This window comes from Panthera onca, chromosome C1, assembly GCF_046562875.1.
Source record: "Panthera onca isolate mPanOnc1 chromosome C1, mPanOnc1 haplotype 2, whole genome shotgun sequence".
Classification (NCBI taxonomy): Eukaryota; Metazoa; Chordata; class Mammalia; order Carnivora; family Felidae; genus Panthera; species Panthera onca.
Genome location: NC_138346.1, coordinates 178605705 through 178628212, shown reverse-complemented (window position 1 = coordinate 178628212; position 22508 = coordinate 178605705). Strand labels below are relative to the sequence as shown.

Genomic DNA, 22508 nt, shown 5'->3' with positions numbered 1-22508 from the left:
AGGTCGAGTGCATGGGCTCCGGAACCTGGCGTGTTGGGCATGGATTCAGTCACTCACTGGCTATGTGACCTTGGTCAACAGTCCTCACCTTGGTGCCAATAGATTGGGGCGGATACTATTCCCTGGCCCATAGGATTGTTATGACTCCCAAGTTAATGTCTGTAAGGCACTTAGAAGCACGCTCGGCCCAGTGCTCACTTATGATTATGCACTCTCCTCCAAATGAACAGAGGAGCACTTGTCTCTTCACTCAGAGAGTATCTATTGGGTACTGCTGTGTACCAGACATGGTGGTAAGCCCTGGGTGCTAGTCACACAGCTGGTAAGAACTGAGCGGGGACTCAAAGTCAGCTGTGTCCGATGCCGGGCACTTGGCACAGTCCACTGCACCTGCAGGCAGAGGTCACTCTTGCCTCCCCCTTCAACTTCGCTCTCTCATCCCTGACCAGGTCCTCTTTCTCTGCTTCCATAGCAGGGAGGAAATGGCACAAGAGATGGAGAAAAGGGCAGATAAGATGGGAGAGGGGGCAGCTGTTTGAGGAAGGGCCCCCAGACACTACTATACCAAGGGACAGGAGTACTTTGGACCCCAGAGTTATCCCTAGGAATAGATGTCATGAAATACGAGGCACCCTGCTGGGAACACAGGATTCACAGGATTCATTTTATGGAAATTCCACTTCCCAAACAACTGTTGCATAGAGCCCTAGAGAGCACTGACACTCAGATCTTCTACAAAGACTGCCTTGCAGGGCACCTGGCTGGCTCAGTCAGTTAAGCGCCCAACTTCGGCTCAAGTCATGATCTCGCGGTCCATGGGTTCCCGCGTCGGGCTCTGACAGCTCAGAGCCTGGAGCCTGCTTCGGATTCTGTGTCTCCCTCTCTCTCTGCCCCTCCGCCACTCCTTCTCTGTCTCTGTCTCTGTCTCTCTCTCTCAGAAATAAATAAACATTAAAAAAAAAAAAAAAGACATTCTGCAAAGGCTGCCTTGGGGCAGGGTGTAGGGTGGTGAAGGAGGTCTGGCAGCTGGGAGGTGGGGCCCTTCCGGAGCACCTCTATTACCCCTGCACTGTAGGACCCCAGTACGCACAAGAGGGAGCTGAAGCCGACCAGTGTTTCCCAGATTCCTGACTGTAGGGTGGGGTGTGGGGGCTGTGGGAAAAGCAGGTTCCTGGGCCTGGCTCAACTTAGGCTGAATCCAGACTTTGAGGGCAGAGCCCAGGAATCTGCGTTTCAGTAACGCTCTTCAACCCCTGGTGATTCCCATGCACCCCATTTGAGAACCACTGGGTTAACATTCTGCAAGTCTAAAAGATATAGGATATGTTATCCGTTTTAAATTCACTCCTATAAAAGCGATAGAAGCATTCTGTATGCGTGCAAGCTCCCGAGAGAGCAATGAGACAGAGGGACGAGGTGACCGTTTACCCCTGAGCCAGGCCTCAGGAAACAGAACTTCACGTGGAGCTGGAAGGAAGCCATATTTACTGAGCACCCATGGTGTGCCAGGCTACTTCATTTTTTCATTTCACCCTCACCCTCCCAGATGAGCAGACCCTGCAGGATAGAGGTGCCAGCTCCAAGGGCGCCATTCACAAAGATCTTCATAGCAGCACCCCTGGGGTAGAGCAGGGCAGCAGGCCTTCAGGTAAGCACTCCATTCTGCAGATGAGGAAACGGGCTCAGAGAGACCAAAGAACTGGCACAAAGATGCACAGCAGGTGAGAGGCAGAGAGGCTTCTGACTGAAGCCTGCCCTTTCCATCAAAGCCTGCACGCCCCCGTGGATGGAAAGGTAGACTGAACCAGCCCCAAACTCTACACCCAAAAGCCCAGGTGACTGAAATGGCCCTTGACCGTCCTCCCTACCTCTCGGGGCCTGGTTCTGCATACCCCGGTGCAGCAGGCAGCCGCTTGAACTTTTAATGAATATTTATATAGTTAATTGCATAACCTTTCAGCAAGGACAATGATTAAACAATCCGTCTGCTTCCTTTCTTTATAATTAATAAGACATTTGCTGTGTCCTTAAATAGACAGCTCTAATTATAGGCTCCGGAAGATTCAGCAGTGCCTGACACCAGCCCTCGTACCCTCAAAGAGGGTACTGTCCTGGAATGCTAGGACCCAAGAGGTCACATCAAGGAACACCCACTATAGTGACAGCAGTCAGAGACCCAGCGAAGGGAGGGACCTGCCTAGGCTACTGAATATCAGGTATTCCAACCACCTCTCTCTCCTAGAACCTCACCGTCTCTGTTGTAATGCAGCTCTTTCCCGAAGCTAGCAGGCGAACCTCGCTTTCCAGGCTCCTGGGTCAGGCCTCCTCACTGCCTAGCCCCGGGAGGCTGGTCCGGGCTGGCGTACAATATCCCCTTATGAGGCGAGTGCTCTTACCACCTCCGTTTTACAGACGAGGAGAGCAGAGCCCGGAGAGGGTACGTCGTTGGCTCAGAGTCTTGTGGAGAGGAGGCAGAGATGGACTTTGAGCCCAGGTCTCTTACCTCCAGACACACTGCTTAACTTACTGCACTTAACCACTGCCCGTGAGAAAAGCAGACCCCATTGGTCCCCACCAGCACCTCTGGGCTGGAGAGGGATCACCAGAGGAAGGAGGCTCCCTGGGCCTTTCCTCAGGTGGGGACCGCAACATGGCCACCTATTGTCCACTTTCGGGATAACTGAAGCCAGAGTTCCCCCCCACCCCACCCCAGGCAGCACAGTGCAGGACAAGGAGCATGAATGTGTTTTGGAGTCGTGCACACCTAGGTCCAAAACCATCTATTAACATGAAGCAGGCCAGCAAGTCACTTAACCTCTCTGTACCAAGGTTCGACCTGAAAATAGGGTAACATAATCCCCTAGAGTTGGTAGATGGTTTAAATGAGGAAACATGGAAATCTCTACACTCAGAGCCTGGAACAAACTCAGAAACCAGTTGCCCCTGTTTAATGAAAGGCAAACGCACGGTGCTGGGAGGGCCCCGGTCTCGTTCCTGGGGGTGCACATCATCAGAGTCCACATGGCCCACCACGATGACGCGCTCTACCCAAACGCCTCTCTCTGAGAAAGATGCCCCGAGGAATGCCTTGGCTTGCTGTCAAGTGTCCCAGAGGTTCTGAGAGGCAGGAGGAAGAACCCCACCATCTCTCAGATACCAGGAATCCTCCAAAGCCGGCAAGGGCGTGAAATTGCATGCTGGAGTGGCTGTAGGCATTATCAATTCCCAGAGAATCCTGCCCCAGAAATCCAATCCATTTTAATTTATGAGTTCACAAATTAATAAAAAGAGAAATGTCTGTCGAATAAAAGAATGAAGGTGTTTGATGGCCGCTTAGTGAGCGAGACGTCTGTGGTGTCAGGTCATGTGAGGCTTAGGGGCAGATGACCTCCAGATGGGGATGGGCAGCTTTAGGAGGGCCAGGGACTAAGGGGGTGGAGGTGGTCACACCCAGCTCCTTCCCATGGGCTCAAGTGAAGTCCTTCTAGCTGGTCAGCCTCTAACTGGCTAGGTGATCTCCAAAAACCTCCAGGCCTCCACTTACTGATCTATGGTAGGAAAGTATACTTGGTTCATCAGTAAGGTCCCCCTTCCAGTGGAAAGGTTCTAAGACGATGAACAAAATCCCATTTTCAGTGATCAGTACCCAAAGTTGCAACTCACTCACCTTGAACCAACCTCCCCACCCCTACCCTGTACCCCTCCCATCATGTGCCTGGAGGTGGGTGAGAAGCTGTCTCCAATCAAGTGAGCTATAATTAGAGCTAAAATGCTACTTTCATTAGGCAAATGTCCCAGGCTTTCCTACTGTGACTCTTGGCCATATCTGATAGACACAAAACCCAGAACCAGAAGGAAGGAGAGCCAGGAGAAATCCCAGCCAGCTAAGGGCAGATGACATAGTGGGGGAACACAAGAACATGGGGACCTGCTCCCAAATGCCTTTCCCTCTCTATGCAAACCTCCTACTTATTCTAAAATGTGAAATTGGTATATGTGGGAGAGAGAGACTGGGATCAAGATGCAGTAATAAAAGTAGCACTGCCGTTTACTCCAGCACTGATGCTTTGCCACATTTTTTTCATTTCATCCGTGTAACCCCATAAGGCAGGTGCCATCACTCCATTTTACAGATGAGTAAACTGAGCCGTAGGGAGACTGGCCAACCTGCCTGAGGTCTCACAGGACCTGGACCCAAATATATCACACAACCAAACCCACTATACTTTACTATTGCCTGGAATCTTTCTTTGAGCTGGCATAGTCCTTAGGAACCTGGTAGGCTATAGAGGCGAACCTGGTAGGCTGTGGAGGTTGCTATGGCAACACCAGTTAAATGAGCAGTGGGTCAGCTACCAAGTTCCCCATTTGGTGGGGAGGCAGTGAGCAAGCCTGCTACCAGGTCCTGCTGTCCCCAATTCTGCCTGTCCCTTGAAGTCCCACTCTGGCCCACCTCCTCCAGGCAGCCCTCCTTACCCACAGGCCTTGCCTGCCCCTGACCAATGTAACTTGGCACAAGAAGTGGGATCCTCGGCCTTGTGCCCCGGCTGGGACAAAGAAGGTGCTAGGAGTCCAGGAATCTTAGATCATGGTCTTTGGAATTATGAGATGTTAGAAACTGAGGCCCGAAGAGGGATAGGAAAGTGTGCAGGATCTCACAGCAAATGCACTGGGAGAGCCCAGAGGAGAGCTGGGGCTCCCAGCTCCCAGGGTGCAGCCTTGAGTCCTGCTCCCACGGGCACTCTGTTAAGCCTGAGAGCCTGACGAGCCCACTCGTCTTCTATCACAGAAGGCCGACCAGCCACAAGCAACCTGTGCATCCTGGAAGCAAAGCCCCCAACTTCTCTGGGCCTCTAGTTATTCAACTGTGGGTACAAAGCAGACCTGGGAGGCAGGAGGGGGGAGGCTGGAGAGCCCCTGCCAAGGGATAGGAAGGCAGCAACTGCTACAGGGAGAAAGCCAGAGGGAAACGTGGGGCAGGGCAGGGAGGAGAGGGAGGGCGAGAGGGAGGATGAGGAGAGGGGCAGGCAGAGGAGGGAGGCGGTCCAAGAGAGTAGGGGTGGAGAGGGCTCCGGAGATAGGGTAAGGGAAGATGAAAATGGACACTCACACAAGGAGGCAGAGACACAGGGAGAAGGGGGAGCCTAGCTCTCAGGCAGCAGGAGAGACCCCAATAATAACGGTGATGAAGCTCCCCCCATCCCCCTGCTGCCTCCTTCGTCCATGGTGACTGCTGGAGTGGGTTGGGATGGCCCAACTGGCTGACTACAGTCCCCCTGCAAAGCCCCCTGTGGCCACAGCCCCTTCCCCACACACACACTCCCAGCCATATGCAACTCTGCCCCTTGTTAGCCAGGCAGCCTCCGGCAAGTGGCCAAACCCATCCTGGCCTCAGTTTCCTTCTCTCTAAACGGGGATCCGAGACTGCACTGAAGAGGAGAGTCACAGTGGGCGTGGCTAGGCTTGTTCCTTCTGCAGCTCAGGAGGAAGCTCAGGACAAGCTCCAGAACAGGTTGGCCACGTGGGGAGTACGAAAAGGATAGGGCGGATGGCCTGGCCAGGGAAGGCAGAGGCAGCCGCGCAAGGAAACGAGGGAGCCTCCTATCTTGGGCCAGGGTTGCTCTTGCTCTCCCTTTCTCTCTCCCTTTCTCTCTCTCTCTCATGAGGAGACTGCTAGCTCTGTTGCTAAGAGACGAGGAAACTCAGTTATCACCAGCCACAGCCCTAGTCAGGGACAGGACGCAGGCCTCCACTGTCCCCACCTCTGCATCTGGGGCAGATGTGACCCCTAAGGAGTGTGACTTGGGTGTTCACCAGCCCTACCCTCCTCCACGTGCTCCCCCCTCCCAACCTTTTGTCTCAGTTTTACTCTGCTGAGGCTCTGCCTCGGGACCCCTGGGTCCTTCCCCGCCCCCTTCTCATCTCCTTTTTAATTTAACAAATGTCACGGAATGACCTGCCGGGTGTGAGTTTGCTTTGAGGATTAGGGCCTGGAAAAGAAATCACGGAGAGACAAAGCCCTGAGTGTGGGAGGCGGGCCTGGCGCTTGGCTCTGGCCCTCTGCCTCACCCCTGGTTGCCCCTGCTGCCACCCAGCCTGCCATGGAGGCCAGGGCTCCTGGGTTCAGCCAGCTCAGGGCAGAAGAAAGAGCAGGGGCCTCAAAGTCCTGGCTGGGTAGTCTTACACAAGTCTCTCAACCTCTCTGAGCCTCAGTGTCCTCTTTTGCAAAGGCTGCTGCGAGGAGAAGATGAATTAATGCACACTAAGCGCCTAGCACACAGTAAACATGTTATAGGCTCCTGCTGTTACCAGTACTGCTAGAATTGTGATCAGAGCCCTCCAGAAAAATTGTGTGTGTGTGTGTGTGTGTGTGTGTGTGTGTGTGTGTGTGTGTGTGGCAGAGAGCCCCCGAGGATATGCTCTGGGTGCTTCTGGGCAGAAGGGCTGTTTCTAGCTCCTGATGCTCCAGGAGCAGGGCTCAACCTGCAAGAGGCCTGTGAGGAAGTTACCAGAAACTAGCACTGGATACACCTGGCTTTTTGCCAGGGGCCCCCCAAGGGTGTGGCAGAAGGTCGGTGTGGAGTTGTGTCTGACAGATTGCCTCACTTGAACCTCCCAACCTCCCAGCAAGGAAGCTCTGATGAGGAAGCTGAGCCCCGCCCCCCTCCCCAACCCCAACCCTCCCCACATGCAGCCCCCTCCCTCAGCCCTAGGGCCAGGACTCACTGCACGTGGTCTCTGCCTCATCGGAGCCGTCGGGACACTCCTCCTCGCCATCACACTTCCACCTCTCCGGGATGCAGTGGCCATTGCCACAGGTGAAGTCGCTGTCCGCACAGGTCTTCTTGGCTGCGGGGCAAGGAAAAGAGCGTGAGGGGCCTGGTGGGCACAGGTTTTTTCAGGATACAGTCAAGTGGCACTGGGGTGCCCAGGATGTGCTCTGTCTGAAAGCAGGACCCTATGACCTCCCACCACCCCACCAGGCCACGGAGTGCCTCGCCTACCAAGAGAGGACAGGAGAGAAACGCTTAGTCATTCCCCAGGCGTCTGCTGAGCACCAGGTGGAGGCAGGTGACGCCTGGCCCTGCCTGCAAGTTCAGGAGCTCAGGTCCAACAAGGGTGACAGGACCCATCCACCAAGGGACTGCCTGTTCCCCTGTCATATTCCTCTTCCCCCAAAGTCCAGTTCCACTGCCACCACCTCCAGGAAGTTTTCCCCCATCGCCGATGGCAGTTACAGTCACCCCTTTAGCCATTTCTCAGTCCTTTTACTGGCCTGTCCTGCTTCCCCCAACCAGGCCCCTCTGGAAGCACCAGGGAGCTGTTGCTAATGAATCCTAAAAGCAAATGATTACTCTGAGACAAGATTAATGAGGTATGTTCTGTTTGGAGTGATGAAAAGAGCATCTACTGGGTAAGAGACCCAAATCAGTCTCCTAAGAGTAAGAGGCACTTAGACACGCTGGAAGGGAGGCTCCACATGGGGGTCTGAATCCCGGCTCTGCCTCTCTCTATCTGTACGACCTTAGGGGTGTTACCTAACCTCTGAGCCTCTGTTTTCTTAATGGGAAGAAGAAAACAAAAAGGCTCTGAGGAGGAGTGACAAGCTACAATGTGTGAAGCATATGGAAAGAGACCCTGGCACAGAAGGTGCAGTAAGCAGCAACTACTGCTGTTTTTATGGTTTCAGCCTTAGTTCGAACAAGCTAAGGAAACAGGTGTTCCATGCCCTCGCAGGGAACTTATGTAGCAGGCTGAGATCTCACAGCTGGTAACAAAACTGGGATAAGAAGGCAGGAACATGGTTTGCCTTCCTCCCTGATGGAACTGGCCTGATGTTCCTCCAGGGTAGGGATGCTGTCGTATTCAGCACAGGACCCAACTCAGGGTTGATCTCAGTGGGGACAATGAACTGTATGGGAACATGGCTCCCACACCTCCAGGGCCGGGACTCACCTGCTCCCAGGGACGCTTCTTCCCAGTGACCAGCGTTGAATTATGTAAATCCTCCCACGGGCCCTCTGGCTGCCTCTGGGGCCATGCAACTGCTCTGCCTGGCCTGAACAGCCTGGCAGGGATTTGGGGACAGACCCTGGGTCTCCTGAATCCATTGTATTTCTGCCTTTCAGTGGAATCCTTGCAGGACATCTGCATTCTGAGATGAATTTTTTTTTCACCCTTTCTTTAGAAGAATACCTCTGTCTGTTCAGGGCTAGCAGAAACTCGAGGAATCAGTCTACCTATAGATTGGGCGGAGGAGTGGGGTCTGAGGCCCAGAGAGGGAAAGGGGCTGGCCCAGGGAAACATAGCAAGGCAGGGATCAGAACCACCTCTCCTGGGGCATCTGGGTGGCTCAGTCGGTTAAGTGTCCAAGTTTGTCTCAGGTCACGATCTCATGGTTCATGAGTTCAAGCCCCACATTGGATTCTGCACTGACAGCTCAGAGCCTGGAGCCTGCTTCAGATTCTGTTGCTCTCTCTCTCTCACGCTCTCTCTCTCTCACGCTCTCTCTCTCTCTCTCTGCCCCTCCCCCTGCTTGTGTGTGTGTGTGTGCGCTCTCTCTCTCTCCTCCCAAATAAATAAACATTTTTAAAAATTAAAAAAAAGAAAAAAGATGGGGCGCCTGGGCAGCTCAGTCGGTTGAGCATCTGACTGGCTCAGGTCATGATCTCACAGCTCGTGGGTTCAAGCCCCGCGTCGGGCTCTGTGCTGACAGCTTGGAGCCTGGAGCCTGCTTCCGATTCTGTGTCTCCCTCTCTCTCTGCCCCTCGCCTGCTCACACTCTCTCTCTCTCTCTCTCTCAAAAATAAATAATAAACATTAAAAATTTTTTAAAAAGTTAAAAAAAAAAAGAAAAAAAGAAAGCACCACCTCTCCTGCCTCCCAGTCCGGATCCCCAAGCAGCCCTCCCTGAGCCCCGCACCGAGGAGCTATTGTGGGTAATAGATACCAACACCACGGCCTGAAATAAATACAATTACAAACCACAGCACGTGGGGCATTTTGTAACATGAACACCAGAACATCCCTTCCACAAGAAGCTCAGCGTCCACAGAAGAGAAGAAATGTATATACCAATGTCTCCCTCATCCTGTTCAAACCTTCTCCAAGTGCATTCTGTGTGCCAGTCTCTGTGCTGAGGAAATCTTGACACAGAAGTGTTAAGTACATACCCAAGGTCACATCTGAGTGGGAGCAGGGCCACAATTTCACTTCAGTCAGATACCCCTCTACCTTACCATGGCTCCCCCAAAAAAACACTCAGCAGCATCAGATTTGGAAGAAAAGCCTCAAACTAGGTGGGAAAAATCCCATGGCAGCTTTGGCTTGGCATTCAGTGAGACTGCCTCTGTGCCAGGCTCTGCACTGAGCACACAGAAGAGAAATCAGCCCAACCTGCCCCCCGGAAACTCAGTGTGGGTGAAGAACGGGCAGAACCCAAAAGAGCAAGGTCAGCTTGATGGAGAAGGTGATAAAGGGGCTCTGTCACTGGCCTGGACCAGCCAGACACTATCCAAAGACCCTTTCCTCCCTCCTTGCTGGGAGCCTGGGAGCGAGCTTGGCCTCCCACGGTGTGCCAAGCCCTGAAGGCACCTGGCAAGGAGACCAGGGCAGCCAAAACACCATCATAGTCCTGAAGGGCGGCCTTGAGACCAAACAGGCTCAGGAAGGAAGTGGCAGCCTCAGGAATGGATGAGTCCTGGCATGTTCTGGAGAACAGATTTGTTCACTGTCCTGACTGGTATGGACATTTTTCACCCTGGTGCTCTGGCCCGGCACCTTTCACCCAATATCCCAGTGACTCCTCGCATCTATCCTCGTAGTGCTGTTAATCCCATTTTACAGAAGAGGAACCTGAGGCTCAAAGAGGTGAGGGTGGTAGGTGGCAGAAGTGGGATTTTAATTCCATGAGCTAAAGCTTGAGCTCTTTCCACAGGCTCTTTCTAAGGCCCTCAGGCTCAGAGGACCCCAGAAGAGCAAATGCAGTATGATCAGTGAAATAAATAGCTCTCGGGTCCCTGGGGCCACAGGACAAGGCAATGAGGCAGATCAGGCACACAGATGAAGTGTTCCCTTGGAATGTGCCCAAAAGCATATGCCAGAATAACTGTGGGCCTGCGACAATCTGTCTCTGCTAATGGACCACCCTGGGGAAACTGAGGCAGCATGACCACTTTCAGGTTGGGGACCAGACTAAATGCCCTAGTGGGCCACATCTGTAACCACATGGAAAGATTTGGAACAAGAGCTGAGACTGAATGCTGGCATGGCCCCCTCCTCTCTGAGTGACCTTGGGCAAGTTCCTTCCCTCTCTGGGCAAGTGGGGGGTGGGGAGGGTGGCTTTCCCATGAAGCACTGCTACAAGAACAAAAGGCAAAAAAGTCTCTCCCAGGGGATCCCAGCAAGCTTCCCAGTGTTGGGTCATTCAGTGTAATGAGCCCGACAGTCCCTCGTCAAGAGGCTACATCAGCCCTGCCAAGGCATGCCCGTCAGAGCAAGCCATGCCAGACCCCCATTCCTAGCCTTGGCTCCAACTCCCAGGGTGATTCCCCAGCTGGGCTTGAGGCTGTGGCTCCCTGTTTCCAGGGATTTATTTCCTTCCATGCCAGTCTGCCCCTTGGACAATGCCCACCTCTGTGAGCCCCTGTACTTCACAACCCAGGAGCCGTACATAGTCATCCAGGGTCTGCGACATCATAATCTGGTGCCATGGCAACAGATGGGCCGCCACAAAGGATTTGGGATTCCAGAGGGTGGCGGGGAGGAGCTGACCCCAGGGCAGAGTTGGGGAGAATGGGAAATCCAGGACAAAGGAGGGAGGCGTTGCTACTTATAACAAGAACACAGGCAGAGGAAAGCATCAGACAGTCCATGGTCAGACAAACTCTACTCTGCTACTTGGGCTGTGTCACCTTTTGCAAGTTACACAACTTCTCTGAGCCCACATTCGTAGCTAATATCCTTGCTTCGCCAAACACACAAGGCTGGGGGAAGCAAATGGGCTGAGGATAGTATCAGAGCATTATAACTGAAAAGCGCAAAGGTGCAAGTTTGAGGCGTGGGAAGTCAGCAGCCCCAGCTGCTGCGTGTGTGTGACATCGGGTCCATCAGTCACATAGGGCCTGCCTCCTCATTTGGAAATGGAGGTGTGATGCTGACTGAATCTTAAGTCCTGCTCAACACCCAGAGTCTATGATCTTGTGCAATTATTATGATCACGCAGCGCCTCCCAGCTTCCCCACCCCCGGAGGCCTCCTTCCCTGAGACAATAAGATCCTTCCCACTGCTGTTCCCCACCCACGCTCATCCAGCAGCCCCAGTGCAGACAGGGGGCTTCAAAACAAAGATCGGTCAGGGCTGCCAGGTGGAGCTGCTTGGTGTGGATTCCTCTTGGCGATCAGTGCTCTGCCCAGGCAGAGCCCAGGGTCTCCAAGGTCCCTCCCTCTACAACTCTCCCATTCTGTAAGGCAGAAAACCAAGGCCCAGAGAGAGGTGGCTACTCAAGGTCACAGCACATGTTTGTGGGAAGGCTGCACTTGAGCCCTGATGTATTCTGACTCTGTGGCCAGGAAGCCAGGGGGTGGGTCACCTGACCCAGCCCAGGCATTAAAGACTTCCCGAAGGAGGGGACTATGTTCAAGGAAGAGGAGTCGGCTAAACCACCCAAACCACGGGAGTGAGGAGACCGACAAAGGGCATTCCAGGAGGTGGGATAACGGCCTGGGGTGTGGGGGAGCCAGCAGAATGGCAATCTGGGGCAGGAGAGGAGGCAAGTGGCAAGGGACCTGGGAGCTCTACCATGCCGGCACCAAGCTGCCCCTCAGAGGCCCAGCACAGGGGCTTTACTTTCTCTGAGCTCACCCAGCCTCTGCTGAGCACAGGGGCTACTGCTTCGCAGCCCACAAAACCCATGGCTCCAAACTGCCTGGGCTTCCTTCAGGATTTGGTGAGACTGTGCGAGATGGATGACTGGCCCCTGGCAGAGGAAGAGAGAGGCAAAGGGGCGGGAGAGCAGGGGCAGCCATCCACCCAGATGTTTGTGAGAAGACTTGCTATTTTCCCCCTTGGAGATGCATGTCCCCCACTGGCTTACTGAAGGTCCTGAGAAGGCCTGCAGATATCAGAATGACTTTGTTTCCTCCCACACTTCTCAAACCTGGTTAGCCAAGGGACATCCTTTGCAGGTGCCACTGTCTATTAATTTTCCAAGAAACAAATGGGCCAATAAACGACACCCGAGGGCATACTGCTGCAGTGCCAGCCCCTCACCCTGCAGATAAGAAGATGAGGCCCAGGGAGGGGAAGGACTGGCCTATGGTCACACAGCAGAGGCTGGTACCCAGGCTTCTGTCTCTGGGCCAGCTCCACCAAGCCATGAAAAAAAGGAGAAGGTATTCACAGACACTTGGCCGAAGCTACGGGAAGTCCTCAGAGCGGGGGCCTACCTGTGCAGAGAAGAGCAGGAAAGGGGGGATTGGGACCAGGCCACATGGGACAGGTTGATGAGAGAGATGTCAGGGATACTGGCCCTCAGGTTTCTGCAGACAGGCTGTGGGCCCCAGGGAATATTCTCTGAGGGCAGAGCAGAGACCCATAGGCAAGGTGGATTCCAGCTCAACACGATTGCTGAGGCACTTGGGTCAGTCCCTTCCCCTCCCACGGCACAGAGGGACTGATCTGTCCCCATTTCCTCTCCCAGGCCTGGACCAACACCGGATAGCTTGGCTCCGGCCCTGCAGCCCAGCCCTAAGGCAGCTGGGCCCCCTTGTACCCCGGTCGGGGAGATGAAAGGGCTGCTCCCCCCACAGTTACACTACTGCAGAGCTCGCCAGGCCCCAGCATTGCCAAGACAACCGCTGCCAGCAGAATGAAGATCCGGGGTGGGGGCAGGGGGCGTGCCAGCCCGCCCCTGGCCTACTAACCTGGCAGGCAGATTTAAATGACAGCCCAGGAAGCTACTATTAAACTGTCACCCCAGTCAACGGCACGACAGACCCGGAGTGTTCTCCGGCTGCAGCAACAACACAGCAGGAGTGAGAGGGGGAGGAGACGGTGGCCCAGAGCAACCTGCACCCCCTCCCGGGAGGCCCCTGTCTGCCTGCCCAGTCACCCGCTGGCCAGAGCCACCCTCTCGGGCTGTGGCGAGTCCTGGCACGGAGCTGCAGCACAGCACAGGGCCTGGAAAACTTTATTTTGAGGCACAGGAACCCTTTTACCAAGTGAAACCCCAACATATAAAACAGACAAAAATGGAGGTGCAGTACTTACTGGAAAGAGGGCGAGGGGAAACCCCATCGGCTGTTTCCCCATCATCCCCTGGGCTCATAGCCCATCCCCAGCAGCACTGGGTTCAAACCCCAACCCCTCCCCGGATGTGTGATGCTCCTAAGAACCCTCTGTTTAAAGACTCCATGGGTCTAGGTGCCTGGCTGTCTCAGTCTGTACAGCATGATTCTTGATCACGGGGTCTTAAGTTCGAGCCCCATGTTGGGTGCAGAGATTACTTAAAACTAAAATCTTAAAAAAAATAAAGATCCCATGGGTCTAATCTAACATTTAGAACAGCTTCCATGGATTTAAGATTGTAACTCTCTAGGGAGCCAAGGTTCTAAGCACATTGTGATCTGCTCACGCTCAGCCCCGTGACGGGACTCCAGGACAGTTATAGCATGAGTCACGCAGGTCCATAAGCTGTGGATGGCCTCCAATTCCATCCTTGCAAGGCACTGTGTCTCTCAATCCAAGCGTCCACACGCTGACAATCAGACTCAAGGCTCTAGGCGGTGCTGGAAAGGCAAATGGTTCCCACAGTGTCCCAACACCCACGAAGCGTGGTGGGCGGGGCTTGGCTCCCAGCTTTGTGCTGCCCAGCAGGCTCCAGGGCCTGGGGCCACCACCATCCATCAGCAGGTGACATCTGAGTGCGGTTCTCCCCCCCACCCTCTCATCCCACCTGGGGAGAAAGAGGAAATGAAGCAGCAGCAGGTGCTGGGGGGGCCGGGAGGGGCGGGCATGTGAAAGGTTTGAAGGAAAAAATGAAAGAATGGAGCAGTGAGCCTCAGAGGATGGCTCTCTGGTGAGGGCATCTTTGCATTTAAATTGGGCAGTTTCCCTTAAGATTTTCCAGGTTCTCTCCTCCTCTTCCAACTCACTACACGAAGAGGCTGCACATTTCTTAACCGGTCCAGATCATAAGACAAAACCAAAATACAAGGTATGGAAATGAGGTGTAGAAGGTTGGGAGGTTGGAGGCGAGACTGGATGAGAGGCAGCCACAGAGAGGTCTTCTTGGAGGAGGTGATTCCCCAGCAGGAAGGGCAGCTGAGGGATGGCTGAGGGGAATGCAGGACCGGTGGAGTATCCCACGGTTGACTGGCCAAGGACACAGACGTTCCTCATGAGCTGCCCACACTACCTTGTTTTAAAATGGAGAGACAGGGTCTCCATACTACCCTCAGCTGGGGGTCCTTGGAGGGGCATGCCATCCACTAGGTGAGGATGGAGAGGGAGCTCCAGATCGGGAGAGGGGCTAGAGCAAGACTTCCTGGCCAGACTTGAACCCTAGCCCCTTCTTCCCCAGTCCAGGGCTCTTGCCTCAACATCCTTAGCCCAGGTGTTCACCTGGATGCACACCAGTGCTTCCCCATCATTTCCTTCATCTCAGTGATCACCCCACACAGGGTCTGGAGCCAAGTGGGTGCTCAGAGAATATCTATGGCCCCACTCCTCTGATGGGCCATGTGACCTCTTCCCACTCTGCACGTCAGTTTCCTTTGTGAACAAATCTTTAAGGACACCCTCCAGCTGAAATTCTGGGCCAGTGACTCTATGACATAGGTGTTGCTGCCCCTCCAAAAGGATCACCTGGGACTTCCCACAGCCGAGTCCCTCCTCTGGGCCCCAGCACATCAGAGCTGCTCTCAGAAGCTGCCGGCCACCCCGGCCCCACCGTCACCAAGGGAGGTCCAAGCCCTAGCTGGGGTATGTGGGACTCCCTGTCGCCACGGGGAAGATGAGCGTCTCCGAGGGACAGACGACAAAGGGGTCTAACTGTCACAGTGATTTGTGGACACAGGAGGTATTGAGCCAGTGACAGCTGTAGGGGGTGGCGGAAGATGGGGGTGGGGGAGAGGGGAAGGGGATCTGTAGGGGTCCCTGGCTGGTGCCTGCAAAAGGACCAAACATTATAAGAGAGGTGCTGCTTAGATGATAAGGTGGCACTCAGCTCAGGCCCCAAGCCCTGGCTGGTCCCACCCTGGATTTGGGCCACCCACTTGGCACTGGCATTTTAGGGCCCAAGGAAACAGCTGGAGGGAAACTCATGGCACCCTCAGAACAGAAGCCTCCAGAGGGCAGGGGGTGTGGCTGGGAAAGCCTCTATGACCACCAGACAGAGTCCTGCCTGGCTCCCAGCAGCATACTGTCCCTCCAGTCAGATGGGAAGCAGAGAGCTGGCCCCCGTGGGGACTCAGCCTCCTCTGACCAGAGGACTTTCCTGTCTAACCCCAGCCAAGCCACCTGAGCCGGGGATGCACAGCTCTGCCTCCCTTGGGCAGACTTTGGAGCCTGCCAGGGACACCCACCTTCTGGGCCCTGTTCTCCTGGCACCAGCGCCCTGGTAGAAAGAGAAGCAGCTCTTCTGCCTCTTCCTCTGTGGGTGAAGAAAAGGCTCCAGATCCCACTCCAGCCAGGCTCGGCCCCCAACAAGCTGGGTGGCACCCGACAGACTGCTCTGGGCTCCGCTACCTCTAGCCACATCGATTTTAAGTAGGAAACCTAGGGTTCCCCAGGGCAGAACTCTGCAGCCAGGGGTAAGGAAGCCAAGCCAGAGGGGGTCAGAGAACACACAATGGGCAGGCACCGCCTCAGGCAACAGCCTGCGTTGGGCTTGCTGGTGGTCAGGGAGTGAATGATGGAGTGGAGACCCCTGCCTGTCTGGGAGGGGGGCAGTCGCTCCACCCACCCCACAGGCAGTCAGGGCCCTGCCCCTGCAGCAGTGTTGATGCAGCACCCTCTGCCTAGCAGGCAGTGGCTGAACACACTGGGAAGCAGCCCTGGCTAAGTGGAAATGCAAATGCTTTTGCCAATTAGGCTGCTAGGAGAAGTACTGCCCAGGAGGTCCCCCACTGGGCCATCCTGGTGACCAATGGGCAGCACATCTCCCGTCTCTGGCCTGGGGGTCCTGGCTGTATTATGTGACCTTGCCTACTCAGTGCCTTCTCTCTTCCTCCATGATATGGCTGGATTGGATAAGAGGATCTCTACGTGCTTTCCTTCAGAGGTATGGTGTTATCCACCACAAGGCCCAGAACAAGGCTGATAGATAAAGGGAACTGTGGCTCTGTCCTCAGGCCCCCTAAGTCCACTCCTGTGGCTCCAGATGGGGGGCGATAAAACCAGAGCTAGTAGCCATTGTCCTGCTGAAGGCCTCTCTGTAATCTGAAAGCCATCTTTCTTTCCTTGTCCTGCCAGGTTCCCATCTGCCCCAGGAGATGACCAAGTGTCTCAGTAGGGTCCTCACGGACACCTCAAGCTATACTGCTAGCTGCTCTGGCCCATCCCTGGCTCCCATGGGCTTCCACATGCACTCAAAGGTCATGGGCAAAACCGTGGGCTTCCCTCTGGCTACCTTTACTCATGCAGCTCCACCAGGCAGGAGGTTCTTCTTCCGTCTCCACCCGGCAAACTCTCCCCACTCCTCAACACTAGCTCAAGCATCTGCGGTTGATGGGGTCTGACAATGCCCTCCACCTCCAATAAGGCAGAAAGGAGGGGAGGCCCAGCCTGGGGTGCCAAGGGAAAGCATTCACAAACTCCATTCCCACAGGCTGCTTATCTGGCTGCCATATTTTTGGCAGGCTAGATCTGGGCAATGCCCGGAGCACACCCTTCCAGGCTGCACCCACCTTGGCAGTCAGTGACGAGCTGAAGATCTGCAGTCCTGCTGGACAGCATTCATTTCCCGGTTGGGGCTCTGGGGAGGCCTCCCCTCCACCAGACTGGAGCAAAGTAAGCTCAGTATGTCATCCCAACGGCTCGGTCGGCCGATGACACATGGCTCAGGTACCACCATGAAGTCAGTCTCAGGGAGATGCAGACCCTTCATGTCTCATGGTAGCTGGGCCCTTAGCTACAGGAAGGCCCTTCACAGGGCTTCTCTGGGGGAGCCCCACAAACCCAGGCCTGGGTTGGGGGTGTGGGGAGGAGCCTCTGAGTGGTCTGGGCCTTGGAGTCCTGGGCACACCTCTCCAGGCTTCCCTGGACCTCTGCAGTGACCTGGGAAAAATCCCTTATACTTCCTGTGCCTCAGTTTCCCCATCTAGACATGGGAAGAGAAAGAAGTCAGGCTTTCCATGTGTGTCATTCATGGGCCTGCCTTGGGTACTCCGCCAGGTCAAGAGTGGAAGGGACAGATGAACGGCTCTCTAGGCATGTGGGCAGGGCTGAGTGTTACAAGCCCAGTGTAATCAGCACCTGATTCCAGGAGAGGTGGCAGGAGTGCTGCTGCGTGACGGGGACAGCAGAGGATGTACGAGGTTCTGGCTAGGTGCTCCATGTGGGGAGGGGAAGGACCTTGAAAGTAGGGGCCACAGAGGAGCTCTGAGAGGGGGAACTGCGGGCTATTCAGGAGACAAGGAGATGTCTGGCTGGAAACTCAGCAGAGCCCAAAGGAAATCTGCAGAACTGGGATCCTGAATGGATGTGGTGTTGACGGCAGGTTCAAGATCCCTGCCTCCCACCCCCCAGCTCCTGCGCCTGGCTCTTCACAGCAGCTCTAGAGGATGGGCAGTAGGGGAGGGGGGCATCACTCTCTTTGAGAGATGAGGAAGTAAAACCCTTGAGAGGCAATGGATTGTCCCAAGGTCACAGGGCTTGAGAAGGATCAGAACCCAGTCGTCTTATCCCTAATGCTCTACAAAGAAATTGAGGGTGGTGAGGGTGCTGTGCGGCCTCAGACAGCCATCTCCCCTTGCTGAGTCTCAGTGCCCCAGCTGAAAACAAGGACATTGAACTTGGGAGTCTCAGCTCTCACCAGCACCTCCTCTCCTGCAAGTGGGGGCTGCTGGTGGGGCAGAGGGGATAACTGGAAGCCCAGAGCTGGACCTCAAAGAAGAGGTGATTTTGGCCGGCAGCAGTGGTGGCTGGGGAAGCCCACCCTGAGAAATCTTGTTTCATCCAGAAGTAAAAGGTAGATTCTAAAAGCAGATGGAGAAGGCGGTTTCCTTTTTGGCTTTTTGGTGTATCTGGAAGGAAATGGGGTCCACTCTCTGAAGCCCTTCAACATCCCTGGGGTTGGGGCCAGCAGGAAGTGGGAAAGTGCAAGCCACAACCCTGCCCGGCAGCAGGTTCCTGGGACAGATGACTCCAGGGTCCCTGAGCTCCCTCATCACACTGACCACCTTGGCTGCTTACATCTGCTTCAACTCCAGCCGGCAGCCGGTCTGCAGCTACACTAACAGCAAGCGACTCGGTGTCCTGGAACTGCTGGTGTGACTACAGGTGAGTTACTTAACCTTCCAGAGCCTTAGTTCCCTCACCTATAAAATGGGGCTAACAATCAATAACATCATGGGAGGCACAAATCATGGGAGACTGTAGATGTTGAACTTATGGTGAACAGTACAGCCCACAAAGGCACTGGAGCTCTTGTTAATGATTGTTTTCTTACCATCACCTCCACACCACTTTTCCTTGCTGAGAGTTTGGAGGAGAGCTCAGTTGCTTTCCTGCTGGAAGGGGAGAGGGCTCAGGACAATTAGACAAGGGGAGAACATTCTGGGTCCCCTGAGGTGCCGGGAGGGGGCAGTGGGAGATGGGGGGGGGGTAGGTAGGCTCAGAAGGAGCCAACAAGGACTACAGGCAGAACATACCTGGAAGTCAAGTCCTGGAGGCCATCTGGTCCAACCCTTACCTTTCATAATTGGGGAAACTGAGATCAGAGGGGGCCTACACTAGCCTCCCAAGGCAGCCCCAGCAAAGCAATTACACTCTTGCCCAAGACCCAGACATGGAGCAGAATGCAGTTTAAGAGGCTCACAGAATCATAAAATAGCCTTAGAATCACTGCATAGAAACTTCAATTCAAGGAGATGACCTTAGAATCTGAAAACACAGTTTAAAAGTACTTAAAACCAAATGGCCCAATGTTAGAGCTGTGGATGCACAGAATCTGTCCAACTTTGAAATCACAGAGAGAAATCTTAAACTCACAGAGAACAGAACCCTAGAAGGTTCTAATCCAGGCTCCAGGAGTGGCAAAAGCCTGCCCCTTCCCCCCACCAGTGCAGGAATCCTCTGTTCCCAGTGCTGACATATGGCCATTCTGCCCTCTTGAATGCTCTCAGCAACAGGGGACTCAGTCAGCGGTGCCCGCTGGAGGCTGGACACGTTCCTTCCTCTTGAACAGAGAGGGAAATAAGTTCTCAACAGGAGATCCCCACCTTGTACAAATGGGTTTTTCACCCCTCCTTGTTCTTTGGCTCTGGTCAGAAAGATTCCTAGGGAAGTGGAAAGGAGCCAAGAGCTGCCACAAAATGACTTTAACCACCAGACAGGCTGGTAATAGGTTTCGGTGGGAAAAAAGGAAGGAGAGGGGCGATTAATTCCAGCTTGCTATGTGATAAAGGAAATTAAGGCATAATACTGAGGAGGGAGCAGTTCTATTAACCTGCATGGAATACCAATGACTTCGGTCTTCTCAAAATTGCTAGAAATAAAGAGAAAACCCCAAAAGAGAATGTGATTGTGGCCCAGGGCTCATCTGGATTAGGCTGTTTGTTTGCCCTGGCACCCTAATGATGGGAATGAGGGAAAATTCCCCGTTTCCTGGGAGACGGCCGTGCCTGAGTCGGGGAGGAAAGGCAGGCCCACGCGTTGCCACTGGACCGCTTGGCAAAGAGCTCAGGGCAGAGGGGGTCCCCAGGCACCCTCCAGGGACAGCTTAGTGCAAAGGCCCTCAGGGCCTCTCCTTGTCCAGCACACTCCCTTGGTCTTGTGTTCTGGGGGGGACCAAGGGAAGGCCAACCTTCTGATGACCCCCCCATTCTAACTGGAAAGTCTTAGATCTCTGCTGCTGGAAGCCAAAAGAATTAAGCAGGGGGCCTACTGTGCCAGGTGTCCTGCCAGCTGCCGGCAAGCCCTGCAGTTTGGTAAGACCCTCAGAGTTGGCCATGTCTCAGGGTGCTGGTCCTGCAGAGCTGGGGCTCAGGGCCCTGAGACCACCTACATATCTGAGGCCAGCGGCCTGCCTGAGGGGCAGGCAGCATGGGCAGAGTTAATAGTCATGGGCCACAGCTCAGTGCCTCCAGTCAGTGGCCCAGCAGGGCAGCTGTGAGGCCTCTGAGCCAGATCTGGGCAGAAGGAGGTAGACGGGGCTACAGGAGACAAGGGTAAAGAGGGAGCGGGGCAGGTGCCCAGCAGATCCTCACGCCCCAGTGGTGCCCTGGCCCAGACCTTGGTCACGTTCGCCACTTCTCAGAACCCCTCACCCTGAGATTCTGAGCCAGCATGGTAACTCGAACAAGATAGATCCCAGCACAGCTTAGGTGAAAGGAGAGCCACTTCTGAAACAGCCTACTCTGGGAGCATCCCCCCCTGCCCTGTGACTTCCACTCACGTCTGCCTTTCCTTCAAGTAGACATATTCTCCTAGCACAGAGGTTTGGCAGATGCTGGTCCGTTGCCCACTGTGGCCCTCCTCCCACCAGGAGCAGGTTAAGGAACCAGGGCTCAAATCCTGGCTTTCTCCCCTTCGTAGCTGGCAGGTAACTTGACCTCTCAGAGCCTATGTTTTCCTCGTGCAAAATTGTGATGGTGAATTCTGACTTGCAGGGTAGTTGGACGTGAGCTATGTCTATCAGTTGGGGCCTGGCACTTAGAAGATATTCAGAATATTCTAATATTCCAGAAAATAGAGATTAGAAAATGTTCGCTGGTGGAACTTCCAACTTTTCTCAGTTGCTCCCCCACTCCATAGTAGGCCCTCAAAAAGTTCTTGTTACAGTTATTAAAGGACATCAGGAGGCCTGGCCTCTTGTCCTGGGCCTCTTGGTTCTTCCTAATTTGGTTTTTCCATGTATATGTAGAAGGGCTGTTCCTTGGAAAGCTGCATAGGGGAGGGGGGCTGGAAGGTGTTCCGCTGCCCATCTCTGGCTGAATCATGAGCCTGTCCAAGGTCGAGCCCATGTGAGGCTGGGAGGCCAGAGTGTCCTGTAGGCACATCCTCCTCATTCTCTGGGAGTCCCCTCCTCTACCATGAAGTCCAGGACCCCACCTCCTGGCCTTCTCTTTAGGGCACCCGGGGGACAAGTGTGAGGGCCACTTCTGGGCCAAACTCTCATCTGTCCACTGTACCTTGGGGTTTACAAAGCCCTTTGCATACACTTCCTCATTTAGTTCTTACAAATACCCTGTGAGGCTCAAAGATGGATGGGCCCAGGTCACACAGCTATATATCTGCCCAGTGTTCTGCCCTGACACCACCACCCTGGGCCCAGTGGCCTAACTGCCTCCTCCACAAATTGAGAAGGACACAGGGTCTGCAATGGAAGTCCTGACCTTGTCTCCCCACCAACCCAAGCAACCCTGAGAAATGGGGGCAGTATTCTCTCAAGAACATATCCGAGCCACCATGAAAATCTAACAGCATAAGAGATGCCAAAGGCAAGAAACACTGGCCAGTGGAGCAGAAAGAGCACAGCCCAGGAAGCCCCAGAGCCTGAGCTCCAGTCCTGGCCCTTCCACACTTTGGCTCTGTGCTTGGGCAGGCCTGGGTCTCCCCATCTGTCAAAGATGAGACAGGAATCCCTCCCTGCCTGCCCTCTGCAGGCCAGCTGTGCAGTTGCCAAACCTACCCTCCTCCCACCTGTGCACAGCGTACCTGTCTGTGATCACCACTTCAGCCAGGAGGGGTTGAGAGGCTGCCCCCTCTCTGTACCCAGCTCAGCTTGACCCATGCCCCCAAAAGCTAGGCCTGCAGTGCGTTCAGGGAGGCGTGCTGACCCTCGGTGCATGTCCACAGCGTGTGTTCTTGCACACGAACACACATGCCCACAGAGGCACACACGGCCCACTTGCATGCTCAGATGTGCACCGCGTGCCAAATATACTCGGACGCACAAGCCACACGGTGCACGTTCCACAGCACACGGACCACATACCCACACATGCGCAGGTGGCTTAGTATGACATTCACACAGTACAGACAAATATGCATAGATTTTCCTGCCTCTCTCGTGACAGCCAGATGGTGGGATTCTCCCACAGGGCTACCATTTAATGCTCTAATTAATTTAAAAAAATTCTAGGTACGCGGAGTCTGGGTTTGTTCCAATGTCCCAGGCAGGGCACAGTGCAAAGCCAAGGAGGGAAGCAGGGCATAGGGGGAGGGACTGTGGGGCCAGGGAGTGGGAGAGGCTCCCACTAAACTCAGGAGAGGCTATGCCCTTACCTTGAGGGTTGATAACCTAGCCTAGAAAGGGGGGTTGGGCTCAAGAGCCATCTGCCCAG

The 22508-nt window shown here is 54.5% G+C and overlaps 1 protein-coding gene across 9 annotated transcripts in view; it reads right to left on the bottom strand.

Annotated features, from left to right (window-relative positions):
* The window catches only part of LRP8 (LDL receptor related protein 8), a 79957-nt gene that overhangs the window by 38035 nt on the left and 19414 nt on the right, over positions 1-22508 (bottom strand). For all 9 annotated transcript variants that reach the window (XM_060621513.3, XM_060621518.3, XM_060621514.3 and 6 more), the window contains exon 3: positions 6727-6849. In XM_060621513.3, the coding sequence (XP_060477496.1) occupies positions 6727-6849 (123 nt within the window). The remainder of the gene's footprint in view (positions 1-6726; positions 6850-22508) is intronic.